Source organism: Gigantopelta aegis, chromosome 4, assembly GCF_016097555.1.
Source record: "Gigantopelta aegis isolate Gae_Host chromosome 4, Gae_host_genome, whole genome shotgun sequence".
NCBI classification, from domain to species: domain Eukaryota; kingdom Metazoa; phylum Mollusca; class Gastropoda; order Neomphalida; family Peltospiridae; genus Gigantopelta; species Gigantopelta aegis.
In genome coordinates, this window is record NC_054702.1 from 66,990,877 (window position 1) to 67,006,145 (window position 15,269).

The 15,269-nt window shown below is 33.6% G+C and overlaps 1 protein-coding gene across 1 annotated transcript in view; it reads left to right on the top strand.

Annotated features, from left to right (window-relative positions):
* Window positions 1–4,675, top strand: part of LOC121370967 (beta-1,4-galactosyltransferase galt-1-like) — a 43,916-nt gene extending 39,241 nt beyond the window's left edge. The window contains exon 2 of the mRNA XM_041496532.1: window positions 1,377–4,675. Coding sequence (XP_041352466.1) covers window positions 1,842–3,359 — 1,518 coding nt within the window. The 5' untranslated portion in view covers window positions 1,377–1,841 and the 3' untranslated portion in view covers window positions 3,360–4,675. The remainder of the gene's footprint in view (window positions 1–1,376) is intronic.
* The last annotated feature ends 10,594 nt before the right edge of the window (window positions 4,676–15,269 follow it).

Below are 15,269 nucleotides of genomic sequence, written 5' to 3' on the forward strand. Positions count from 1 at the left end.
TACTCGAGAAAGTGTTCAACACATCAGGTAGTTCGACCTAACCATTCGGTCAGTAACATGGTTTGAGCGTTGAAGTGTATTCGACCTTTATGAGTTCCACCCAACAAGATTCTACTGTGTATTTAAAAAAATATTTACCAAAAGGTCCATACCAGCTGGAAAAAAAATAGGGCTGTTCTCCCAGCCTCATAAACCTGTGTTAATGATTATTATTTCAAGTGTACCATTAAATAAGATACATTATATATAAATGACTGTGGTTAAAGTCAACAATAGACTCAAACTATAGTCAACTGTCAGATGATTTAGGTGGGGGTTTTCTACTTTTTTTTCTTACTTAAATAAAACATTTTCCTGCGCTTTGGTCATAGTTTCGACTATTTGACTATTGATTTTGGTAATCCGTTTCAGATCTCTCTGATATACCATGCCATCATGGAGTGCAGGTAATGTCTGCTGATATTCCCAGATATCAGATATTAGATACTCAAATGCAGTCTCAGCCATTTGAATACTAAATAAACCCTGAGCACTTGATAAAGTCTTTTCTTGGTGAGGTTTTCATTGCATGTACGTGCTTAGTCTTTGCTAAATTTGAAGGATGTTTAACTTGGAAGTCCAACAAGTTAAATAATACCCTATTGTGTTAGTCTGTGACATGTTTGTACTTTTGTGCATACTGTAACAATTACTTTATACCATTTGTAAGGTAGTGATTTAGTTAGGGCCTCATCCATAACATTATATATATTCTACTGGGACAATAAAGATTGTTAATGGGGAAAAAACTTGTAAAGAAATGGTTTGTATATATATGTATGTGTGTGTGTGTGTGTGTGTGTGTGTGTGTGTGTGTGTGTGTGTGTGTGTGTGTGTGTGTGTGTGTGTGTGTGTGTGTGTGTGTGTGTGTGTGTGTGTGTGTGTGTGTGTGATACATTAATTAATCAGTGGCTGTTAGGTTTTGTAATGATAATTAACTGTGACATATGATACAGTGAAAGAACAAAATATTCCATGTTTTTCATTCACCAGAAGAAAGGGTAGCACAAATGGTTGGAATGGGAAAATAATTTTGGTTAAATATCTGTTTGAAAACATAATATTTGTTATACTGTATGGTATTTAATAAATGAACCATAGAGAAATAGCTGAAATAGGGAAAATTGTTTTGGTTACATATATATCTATGTTCATATCTATTATTTAGTAATATTATCAGTGATTCAATTAAACATTTATTGTAACTAAAACTTGTGGTTTAGCTTAGCCTTTGATCTTTGGTTTAGGCTTATATTTATCTATATTACCTATATTTATATTTAATAGATGGATTAAAAATAACTGTTATACTTATTATCACCTTTGATCTCTTTCAGGTTGCCTGGATGGACCGTTATCTACAAAACTGGTGCTCACTGTCTATGCAAGGAAAATTGAACGAGAAAAATATCAAGTACAACAGATTCTACCACTGATCACTGATGAATAGGGCACAATGATGTCGTATTTGGGATATTTCAGGTTTTTTTGGCAATAGTAAAAATTTCAATAAACCTAAAGGCTTGAGCTTTAGCCAGGTATATCTGAAGATAAAGTCTGACAGACAGTTGAAATAATACAAGTGTAAATGATGATGACATAATTGTCTGTTATCAGTATACTCACACAGTCAGTCATAAGACTGACAGTTAACATAAAGCAGAACTGAAGCCAATAATTGAGTGTCACAAATAATGAACTGATGATCGGAATAATTCATTATAACTCACAAATTTAAGTCTTAAATCACAGAGAGACTGGCAGTTTTGACAAGAGTTGGTGCCCAAAGCTGAAAATATACCATGACCAAACGGTCCTTCTTTCGATCTGTGTCTTTCAATCGTTTTGTACTCCTCCTGTGTGGTTTGTACATTTCGATGGTGTTTGTCTTCCATAATCAGTTGTACAGAGGAACCACAGCAAATGTGGAAGAGAGAAGACCAACTTCGGAGAATCTTGTACGAAAAGACGTTATTCTGAACACAAGTGTTGAAGGTCTGAAAGACTGGGTGAAACATTACAACAATGTCAAGGACTTGGCTAGGAAGATTTCAAAGCTCGAGACTGAGGTTGCGCACATAAGAGGAGAATTAATTATTCAACAGCCCATCCAGCATGCTGGAAAGAAAAAAGTGGATCAAGGAAAGCCACTGCCCAAAGTAGTCCTCAATTCTACCATTGGTTATTGTTTCAAGGAACCGACAGATGTAAAAGACAACAAATTTCAAGAAATCTCTCCAGATGTCTTTGTGTATTCTGCTTATTTCGACAACAGGAAAAGTGAGCATTTTATTCGTCTTATTGTCCTCATGCCTAAGGATAAGATCAAAAAGATTTCTTTGTTTTGCCATTTTAGAAGTGGCACACAGACGTACGCTGTTGAAAAGGCCATTCCTTACGAAATGTGTGAGAATCACAACAAACAGTATGGTGGTCACATATTTTCCTGCAAGACATCTAATGTTCAGGATCTGTGTCCGTTTTCTGTTTCCACTGACTCAAGTGAACCAGGTACCAGGATCTCTATCATTAAAGGACCACAGAGTCCACCAAGGCACCAGTTTGGAATCTGCATCCCACCTCTGTTTGGCAATCTGAAGCAAGAGATTCTGATTGAGTTTGTGGAACTATCTCGGATTCTAGGAGCCGAGTACTTTTATTTCTACAATCACAACATCTCTCCTGATATGAAAATGGTGCTAGACTACTACCAGACTAAAAACCTGACAACTGTCATTCCCTGGATGCTGCCGGACCGTGTTGCAGACAAGCTAATCTGGTACCATGGTCAACTTCTGGCGCACAATGACTGTTTGTACAGGTCTATCACAATGCTGTCTTTTCTGGCTATACATGACGTGGATGAATTTATTGTTCCACACACATCGGCTAAGACATGGCAAGAATTTCTGCCACCGTTGCTAGGCAATCACTGTGGATTTACATTCAAAAGTTCATTTTTTGATCCAAGCTTGTCAACTCCTTATGTGTCTCCTCTGTTGACTATGGCAAAGACAGTCCGATCTCCCATGAGTAATGTTCGTAAAAAAGTGATGGTCAGCCCAAGGCGGGTGTTTGAAGTTGGCATTCATCACATTAGCAAACAAAACGAGGAGCAGTGGACACCCTTAGAGATCAAGTCCGACTTGGCCTTTTTGCACCATTACAGAAAGTGCATAGGGAACTATGGAATGAAATGTCAGAAGACTGTCGTTGATGAAACTGTGCCATTCAAATACGGCGCTGTTCTTGAGAAAAGCTTTAATCTAGCTATCAAAGAGTTGAAGCAGTTTGAACAGCAGACACGATCTCTTTCTTGAAATGCCATATTTATTCAATATATATGTATACAAATTGTTTAACAAACATGTTACTGCCATAATAATGATGATGATGATGATGATGATAATATAACTTATAAGGTTTTTTTGTGTTTTTTTAAACATTCAGTTAAAGCAAATAATGACTACGACATTTTGCTGACAGAGGGGATCAATTAACTTCAAGTTAAATATTTTGTAACAGAACATACAAAATTTACTTGATATTCTATTTTGAAATTACTTTTGAAAAGAAAAATGAGACATGTTTGAGTTTTTTCTCTCTCTGTTTCACATAATCAAAAGCTATGCATATGATAGTTTTGTAGCATATATACTTGTAGAGTATGGTAAAACCACTGAGTTTTAGAGTCATGTTAGGGCCATTTTCCATGTGAGTGGGGTTTTGTGAAGTGGCACAGGTGTATATACTAAGTGTGGGCACGATTACCAAAAGCCCATATCATGCATATGGAAATGCTGCATAGCATAAAATTGATTTGTTAATGCTTCTGTTTTCCCCAGTCTGTGCCCATGCCAACCAAAAATGCACACATGAAAAACGGCCTTTAATTAAATGGATACAGATTTGGAATCCCACTGCCCAAGTTCAACCTCAGAATGAATGTAGCTGCTGTTAATAGTAATACGCTCAATGCGTAGGTGCAAGCTTTACATACTGACCAATGCTCCATGGCTGGTACCGGTACCAGTCTATCAGTCTGGTGATTTTGTATACATTTCTTTTTGTATGATATTTCAGAAAGACTGGTCATTTATTTGAATTAGGTTGGAGAATAACTTCAAGAAGAAAACTGACATTTTATTTTATGTTCTCATTGCATATCAAACATGCCATACAATAAATAACGTACAATGTTTATAATATGTGACCATATCTGCAAAAAATTATACAGATGAGAAAACCTAAAAACATTTTAGCATTTAATTGATGACCACAGGTTAAAAGTATCCAATGTCTACACAATTTGGTGCATAGATATATGTGGCATGTGGAATTTTGAACATGTACTAATGATGAGAGTTATTTCTATTTTTAAAAGAGTTAGACTGTAAAGAGTTCTATAATAGTATTTTTGGCAATTAAAATAGCCAAACTAGCTATCATTTAATCATTAAAATATAACAAACAGATGATAACTACAGAAACACACTTTAATTTTGATGTACCATATAATATATCAAAGTTAAAAGTTTGTTTTGTTTAACGACACCACTAGAACACGCTGATTTATTAATCATTGGCTATTGGATGTCAAACATTTGGTAATTTTTACATATAGTCTTAGAGAAGAAGCCCGCTACATTTTTCAGTTAACAGCAAGGGATCTTTTATATGCACTATCCCACAGATAGGATAGCACATACCATATGCCCTTTTATATACCAGTTGTGGTGTACTGGCTGGAACGACAAATAGCCCAATGAGCCAAATTGATAGGGATCGATCCCAGACTGATTGCACATCAGGCGAATGCTTTACGACTTACTGTGTCCTGCCCCATTATAAATTGTATATCAAATGCTTAAAACTTGATAATATTTCCAACAAACAGCTACATGTAGTTGCCCAAAAATGTGCCACATTGAAATTCCACATTACACTATATAATCTATTGTTTTCTGTGAATGACATCATGATGCAGATATGTTCACATATTATACATGTGCATCAACTTGCTAGTCATTGTTGAAATATAATTTCAATTTGTATGTGCTTATTTACAACCATTTTTAAACTTGTTGAAAAATAACAGTATCAAAAATATTACCACTGTTAACTGTATAATATATATTTATATTTATTCGTACCTAACGTTAAGGTACTTATATGCATGTATACAATAATTACATTCCTAATATATAATCATGAGAAAGGTTTATTCCATAAAATAATATATTATGTTATTATGCTTATAGTTGGTAACATGCACATCTGATTTTTACACTTCCTTTTTTTATAATTGATGTACAAGTTTTTCATTTTTGCCTTTTGATTATTTTCACCTAAATTGTTCAGTTTCATGACTCAGCTACGTGTATTTCTGTTTAACACACAGCTGTACTTGATGGTTTTTATTTCAAGTATAAATACACAATGTATGTGTACAGGTATATGTTTAAAATGTTTCATTTGTTAAAGGGTTTAATGATAGTAACTGCATGAACACCTTGGAATTAAGGATGCTGCAAAACATGATGGCCTGGTAAGGAAGGCATCTACCATGAAACACATGTAAACCGGATACCCATGGAACCAATGTAAATGTCCAGTATTAAGAGGGATCTGGTTTAGACAGATTAAGTTCTGTACTGGTTTTGAGGGCATTCCTGTTTACAGAGGGTAATATTAAAACTGTTTTAACACAATAGCAAGGACAAACTATTAATTTGATTCTCAAGAAATTTTCCCCATTTCTACTCCCCTCTCCAAGAGTCATATCTAGAGAACATCTTAGTCTAGAATCATGTGTTTCATATGTTAGGATTGTGGCTCGAGGGATGAATGGGAGAGAAGGAAGCAATCTCTTTCCCTTTTACCTAACACCAGTTTCAATTAAAAACCTGATTCAAAATGCCACAAATAGCCTCTAAAATAACATATGTAGGGAATAACTGGTAATTTCCTTAAGATATACTGATGGAAAGAAATAAGGGAACACATCAAATTGTAGACCACATTTAATTTCACAACTAGCGTAGTAATGTCTGTATTTCATACCAAGTTGTAATGTGGGATTGAATGTCTGTAGTGTTGAATGTGCTGCCTATATGTTCCCAGTTTTGATGCAGTCATTATTTCTTGTTGCTATCTGTGTGATCCTTTATTTCTTTCCATCAGTATATATATCAGCTTTATCCTGTGAAAATTGGAATGGCAAAAGCTGCGACTGCCAAGCAGCATTCAACACTCCACATAAGCAGGATAAAGCTGATATAGACCGTAACCAGTTATTTTATTTATCCTACAATGTAACAAGAATAGTCAGAAAATTGTTATTTATTCCTATTTTTTTTTTTTTTTAACATAAATTGAGTACCATTAACTTAGCAAAGGTTTTGCAGTTATGATGACATACAAGATACATGACATCATGTTTTTATAAAATGCTAGCTTCGTTTTATTATTTTCAAAAAGCATTTCTAAACACTTAATTCAGAAATAAATATATATGTTTTGTATCTTTGATATGACACAAAATGTTATATGTATTTACTGAAAGGGATGATTTAAAAAAGTATGTTATAATTTAGAAATCTAGTCTTAAATACAAAACTCGAGTCAGACTTATGTCACAATATACCTATGTGTATATACATATAGACTGGTCAGTGACTGAAGACAGAAATTTATCTAGTCATCGTATATCTTGCCAATTATATATATGTATATGTATATGTATGTCTATATATATGTATGTCTATATATATATGTATGTCTATATATGTCTATATATATATATATATATATATATATATGTATATATATATACAACATATTTATAGGATATTAAACAAGCTTCCATTTCGAATTATGTTTATGTCCCGAGTGAAATATTTTTCAATTGTCACAAGCTTTACCATTCAGCTCATGTACTTGACGTTCCTTTAAGGTTGCAGAGCACCAATCAATGACGTCATCATGTAACATAGAAGTGTTATGTCGCACTTGGCATTCTAGTGGGATATATCACATTGATATGTACCAAGTTATTTGTAACCATGTGGGTAATAAATATATAACGATTGCAGGATAAATAAGGGATTCTAGTCCATTTTGGGAAAATCACTGTACATGTATATTATGAAGCAATTTATGTAGTTCTCTCCATTCCCCCCCAATTTTAACATTAAAATTTTACATTTAGATTTTAATTTTTCGCAAACTATAGGTCCTAGTCAACTAATTACCATAATTAATTTTTCTTCTCACCTTTACGAAGTAAAAAAGTGAGATATACATGTAGGAATCACTTTCCCAACGGTGGCAGTGGATGTGGCAGTGAGTGCATCAGTTTTTTGCTTTAAAATGAGTTTCTCATAAACTAAAAGTCAATATAGAGTATAGGTCAATGAAACTTGGTTTATAGTTGTTTCTATGAATGTTCATCACAATGCATGTGAAAAGAATTAAAAATTATTTAATTAAACATTTTGAATTAAAATACAAATGTATATTTGCTTTTTGTTCAGTGTTAAAGTTCAGCATTTAGTTCCATTTCTCACAAACTGTAGTTTCTAGATCAATGAAACTTGGTTTATAGTTGCACCTATGGATGCTCATCACAATGCAAGTGACAAAAATAACAATTCAGTTAAATTAAAATTTTAATTGAATGTTTTAAATTTAATTTTGTAGAATTGAATTTTGTTTTATTGAATTTAAAAAATGTTTTTACATGCACTGAGATGAACATATTATGGATGTAACTATTAGTGACACTGAATAACTTTATGGTAGGGAAGACATTAAATTCAATGGAATTCTAGTTATTTATATCTTTATCCATATTGCCTCACCCACAGTCAGCTCTCTGGTGACCTTGTATACATACAATGTATGTGTCCATGATAAGTTAAATACCCAGTAATAGCATTTTATCATAGCAGCTAGTCAGACAATGGAGTTTTATTCCTGCACATCTGGGGGAGAGGGAGGAGGAGGGTGTTGGGAGCTTCGAACAAACATGCACATCCTGCCTGCCGAGACTAAGGTAATTTTTTACAGTGCAATATTAGGCTAGTCATACATGTATAGATGTTGAGGAAAAATGGGTCCATATTCAAACACACCCCCCCCCCCCCCCCCCCCGCCCTCAGTCCAGACCGCACTAAGCCCCTGTAGATGTAACTCAGTGGTAGAATATGCATGCCTGAGGTGTGGTGGGTTGCAGGAGCACTCCCAACTGATCCACAAATTTCCCATTCCAATTAGTTCTCCACCAGTGGTATACAGTCAAACCTGCTGTAGCAGCCACCTGTATTAAAGAGCCACCTGTTTTTAAGAGGACACATTTTTATTTTCCCAAATCATCTGATGTAGCATAAACTGACCTCTGTTGAACAACCACCTGTCTTAACATACTGGCGGATGCTTAATACAAGTTTGACTGCATTGCAAAAGCTGTCGTATATGCTATTTTAAAATGGAATATGTGTAGGTCTTATTATAATAAAGCTGTATAGGTCTTATATAATAATATAAAAAATCTGTGGTATGTGCTGTCCTGTCTGTTGGAAAGTGCATTTAAAAGATCCTTAAAAGTTTGCAACAAATGAAACATTGTAGCAGGTTTCCTTTCTAAGATGATGTCTGCATTACCAAATGTTTTAACATTCAGTAACAGATGATTAATAAATCAATGCATGTGCTCTAGTGGTTGTTAAAAAAACAAACACCTTTATATAATAACTTTAATGTAATTAGGATTTTTATTACATAAATTATGTAAATATATATAAATATATATAACCGAAGATTTTCTTTGTACTTTAAAAAATATCACAATTTAAAAATTAACTATTAATAAAATGAAAGTTTTAAATAGTAATATTACCCCAAAAACATTACAGTAGTGACATATATATACATGGTATTGTAATTAAAGGCATACTGTCACGGATTTAAGGACCTTATTTCTCTAAAATTGGATGATAAATAAAAATTACATTAATTGTTGGAAACCAAATCTAGCTATCGTATCACCTTAACTGAACCTTGATGGAGTGAAATCCATGTCAACCCTCTCGGCAATTTTAGTTTTTGAATTATGGATCATTGCCATAATTCAATTATTTTTACAAAATATCATTAATAAATGGAGTATGGTGGTTATCAAGATGGTAGAATAAAGTTCATTTAGGGACAAATCGAATTATTTTAGTTCAGGTAATACTTTGTTAGACCATTAAATAGGTCAGTAGTCTGTGACAATATGCCTTTAAGCTTCTCATCCAAATTAATAGCAAGGGGTCTTTTATCCCTTATATACTTTTAAAGTTATTGTTTGGGTTGTTTTTTGGGTTTTTTTATTATTGACACCACTAGAGTACATTGATTAATTAATTATCAGCTAGTGGATGTCAAACATTTGGTAATTCCTGATATACAGAGTCATCAGAAGAAACCCAATATATTTGTTTTATTAGCAGCTAGGGATCTTTTATATGCACTTTCCCACAGATAGGAGTGTACATACCATGGCCTTTGACCAGTTGTGGTGCACTGGTTTCGAACAAGAAAAACCCAATCAGTTGAATGGATCCATCGATGTGGTAAATACTTTTAAATATGTTGTTGTTGTTGTTTAAAACTTTTTCATGCTCCCATACCACTAGGGTTTCGAGCATGTCCCCCCCGGGCTCGATCTCTGGAAGCCAGTGGCCCAGTCCGGGGCAGAATTACAGGGTCAATTTTGACTTTACTCTAAATAGGGAAAGGGACTTTTTAATTAAATTACTTTAAATTTGTTACATCAGTTCAAAAATATAAAATAAAATTTATATTATAACTATACTTAATTTATTTCCGACGTTGTTTTAGACGGGTGTTCTAAAGAATTAAAAAGTACTAAGACAAAATAATTAATTAGCCCGTAGTCTCATTAGGATGTTGACTAGGAGGTAGGGTTCGCGCCACAGAAAGTTTATTAGAAATTGTATATAAATTTTACATATATTTAGTAATTATTCTGTACAGTAATCAGGGGGGTACATCTGTCCTATTGGGAACTTCAGTGTGGCCAAAACCAGAGGAAAGGCAAAGCGGGCCGGAGGGAGAGGGACCGTCCCCCGGACAAACCTAACTCACCCTACGGCCTAAACCGCTTACGCCCTATAGCCTACCAATTTCCGGTGGACCACCCCCCACCCCGTCCAACCCCCCCCCCAGGCACAGCCCAACCGTTGTGCCCTCCATTCCGGATGCACCCCCTTTATTGTTGAGGAATCTCTAGTAGAGAGATTCTCTTGAGTTATTCAGAGACCTCTAGTAGAGAGGCTCTATTAGTTAGGATCAGCTATTTTAGTAAAGACGTTAAGTTGCGTCTGGTGTGTCCTGGTGGAGCGAAACGTGTTCCGATGATCCCGAAGTCCAAAGGCGCCTCTCTGTAACCAAGAGAATCATAATGTTAAGTCATTCATCAGACGCTGGCACCCTTTAATATATAAAACTAGCGAATACAAACCGGGTACACAACCAGGCTGTACTCACTAGCACAGGAGCAGATCACCGCCCTGTCAAATTAAAATTTCTTTTTATTAAAATATTAAAACATAATAAAATATACATAAACAAATTAAAAAAGAGCACGCTGGTAACCTATTAATTTTTTAAAAATATAACACCAATAAGAATTAAAACGTTTTTTACAATATATTGCGGCCGGCGAGCAAGGAGCTGTTACTGCCAGATAACAGTCCCCACCAACCTGAAGCAAAAAACCATTCATCCCTCTTTCATTCAAATTCTGACATCACATATTACATAACATGAAAATTAAAAATAGAAATAAGAATATTAAATTAATTCATTTATTTACAATTATTTAAAAATGTTAAAATATTTAAAAGTATAGTTAAAAATATAGGTTCATCTTTGATGTCTATTATCTGCCAGGCGCGAAAACCGAAAAAGGAATGAGACCGGGCCAAAGGAGGGCGAGACTAACCTTCCAACTCTCTAGGGAGCCGAGGAGTAGTCAGACTACGTGCCTCACTGACCAGCGACAACCACAGTCTTATAAATTAAGGTTTACCGGGAGTGTCGTCTTTACATTATCTAACAATTTTAAATATGATACTGCTAAGCAGATCACCATACACAGGTAATATGACACTAACAAGCTGTAACATCAAACTCTCGCCTGTCAAACCGATTGATTTATTACCCCATTAGACTTTATTGCTGGATTGAGACTTTTACAGCCCACTAAACTAAAGCTAGATAAAGCCAGCACACTATTAGTTTCCCATATAATAGGGTTTTAATATCAGACCATTATTATTATTTCCTGGTTGGTTAAAATATTTTATTTCTAGGCCCATGCAACAAATCCAAAGGTTATGTTATGAAAATACATTGTATAATTTCAAGTAAATGTATTAAAGGGACATTCCTGAGTTTGCTGCATTGTAAGATGTTTCAGATTAATAAAATATTTCTACGATTAAACTTACATATTAAATATATTTTCTTGTTTAGAATATCAGTGTCTGTATATTCAATGTGTTTCTGGTCATCTTAATATTTGTAAGAAGCCCAAACTGGATTTGGTCTTCAAATAATTTCATACATATGAAAAAAATATATTTTAAGAAATGAAATGAATTTTAACCTAGTACAATATTAGAACATTCAGAATCACGTTTAATATAGAGCCTCCAATATTTTACGCAGAAAAATATACTTGATATGTAATTACAATTGTTAAAAAGTCTCTTTTAGTCAATAACATCTTAAAAATTGCAGCAAACTCAGGAATGTCGCTTTAATATCGAGCCATGCATGTTGGAACAAGGTTCTTCGTTGTTTTTAATAAATCAAACCACCTTAAGATCAAAAAGTAAATATGTCATGGATTATATACCGGTAGTGCTAATATATATCTATTTGATATAAAGTTTTTAAACATGCTATGTCAAACTGAATTTCAAAGAGAAAAAAAAAAGGAATATTTATTAAGAACACTTGGTATTAGAGCATCCAATATATTGTGGTTGTGATGGTGAGAGAAAAGACTGAATGTTCCACATAGGTTACTCGTATCAATTAGCAGCATGTGGTATGTATATGTTTTGTTTAACGACACCACTAGATACTGTAACTATAGTTATATACATTTTCCCACAGACAGCACAGCACATACCATAGCCATTGATACTCCAGTCATGAGGCATTGGTTGGGATGGGGATACCCAATGATTCACTGATGAGGTTTGATCCTATAACCCAAGCACTCTACCAACTGAGCTAGACACCAATTAGTTTAAAACTTGCTGTAACATTAAAACATTCCTTTCCTTTCTTTTGATAACACAGTATTGTATCAACCAGGAGGAGAAATAAATTTCTGTGTGACTGAATCAATGAAGAGTAGAATACCAGTGTTATGTCATAATGTTTGTATTACAAGTATGGATCAAAATAAGAATCTAGAGAACATTCTATTGATAGCCATTCATGTCATTTTTATTCGATGTAACATTTAGTACATACCTGTATTTTCATTTTTTTTTTTTTTAGTTACTGCTGGTTTCCACAATAGTGCTTGTTAATTGCTGTAAACTAGGGGAAAATATGTATGTATGAATTTATCGTCACAATGAATCTCAAATCGCTAAATTTATACGCATGCATTATTTTCCAATATACATGTGTAAGGTGACATCTTGATTTTCACAAAATTTACACATTAATGTACATATTCACTGGAAAAAAACATGTCATAATATTAATCCAGTTTACAGTATATAAAATTAGTAAAATCATTTTTTAAGTTACCGCTTGTTTTCACAATAGTGCTTGTTAATGGTTTCAAATTGGCTAAATATATATATATATATATATATATATATATATATATATATATATATATATATATATATATACCGGTATATGCATCAATATACAGTGAAACCCCTCTAAACCAGACACCTTTGTGACCACTAAAAATGTCTGGTATCAAGAAGGGTCCAATTTAGAGAGGTTAAGTTCTGTACTGGACTCTCTAAAATGTCCGGTTTTGAGGGAATTCTGGTTTACAGAGGGTCTGGTCTTGAGAGGTTTCACTGTGTATGCATTGATGGATGCATTCATAATCATCATACAAAATCATTTCAATAGAAAATTTATGTTGAAAGTTGTTCAGCACTCTGAAAATCAAAAGGTCATGTACTAGTTTATTATTATGTAGGGATATCCAAAATGACATCATTCCTTTTTTTTCCTTTTTTATTATTATTATTTTTTTAAATATCACATATTCATACATTATTTGAATATTGAGTAAAGACTGACTACAATTACAGTTACAAAAAAAACCTACATGTATTAATTTTGAGATTATATGATAAAGAGATTATTACCTTTGTGTGTTTCAGTGTTGTCAGTATTATCATATATATTGGGAATAAAAATAATTTATTATGCTCACTAGAGGCTCACTTAATATAATTTTTATTCCAAAAATATGACATTGACAGTACAGCAACACACTCTGGTAATAATCTCTTTTTATCAAGCTTAAGTCAAAACACTGTATTTAATAATTTATTTTATATAAAAATTATGTAGTGACATAGTTGGTTTCTTCTTCATAAAATGAAAATTGGTTTGACAATTATGCTAACATTCCTTATACATGTAGATCTGTTAAAATTTAACATATGGTAAACAGTGTAGGAGGTATCTACAATATTAGTTAATTGGTGTTTAAAATATTATCATTGGTGTAATAAGATGTGGGTGTTGCAATGTTGAAATACACTCAAATTATACATCATTTTCATTTAAAGACTTACTGTCACGCATTTAAGGACTTTATTTCTCTAAATATTTATAATAACTAAAAATTACATTAATTGTTGGAAACCAAATCACCTTAATTGAACCATGATGGAGTGAAATCCATGTCAACCCTCTCAGCAATTTTAGTTTTTGAATTATGGACCATTGCCATAATTCAGTTATTTTTACAAAATGTCATTAATAAATGGAGTATGGTGGTTATGAAGATGGTTAAATAAAGTACATTTAGGGACAAATCAAATTATTTTTGTTCAGGTAATACTTTGTTAGACCATTAAATAGGTCAGTGGTCTGTGACAATATGCCTTTAATGATAGGAATCTTTTCCGAAGATGTACTGCAATATGAGACAGATAACACCCTGTACACATTTTTTAAATGTCACTTCATTTTTTTTTATGCTTGTATACGCAATTGGGTTACAGGTAATGAATAAGAATATGTTAACTACATTAGTTAATTTCTTACACCTACATTCCTTTGTTATTTATACTGTATTTTTATTCAGTATTTTGTTATTGTGCTGCCACTTGTGCTACATGTGATTCATAATAATGCATTATAATATCTTCTCTCTTTTTTTGTGTGTGTCAATGTCAAATACACAAACATATCTGCTGTTAATTATCATGTTGTTGACAAATGTAAATGCTGACTTCTGTACTTTCATTAAAACTGATTTATTTTTTATTTGAAGTCTTGGGCTTGTTATTGATAACTTACTGAAATGCTCAGAAGAGTGTTATATATACTGATGGAAATAAATAAAAGAACACGCAAGTAGTAATATCAAATGTTGACTACAGCCAAAATCCTCGTCCACAAGTATCAGGAAATTAACCGTGTTACTGGATGTCAACCCCACAGTACTGACATGCAGTGCCACAATACATCTCTGTATTTTATACAGACATAACTGCTCCAGTAGTGAATTAGATTTGGTCTTAAATACCATGTGTTTTCCTTTTTCTTTCCATTAGTATATCAACTGTAAACATGATGAATTGATTGTGACTGTAATCACATTAAGTTTAACTTAGTTTATTCCATTGCTGTTCCCATCCCAAACCATGTCCTTCATCCTCATCCTGTTTCATCTAGCCACTATCCCCCGTTTTCCCTTTCTGATCCCACCTCAATTTTATCCCATCCTGTCAACTGTCCCATCTCAGTACCATCCTGTCCATTACATTCGGTACCCTTCTCTTTGTAATCACCCCATCCACCCAGTCACATCAATTCCCAGACAGTTATATTCAGTACCCTTCCCTCCCCTTTCTAATCCCCACCTCATCCTTACATCACCCCACCCACACAGTCCTGGCCTATCCCCTTGTTTTCATTCCCACCCAGTTACATCC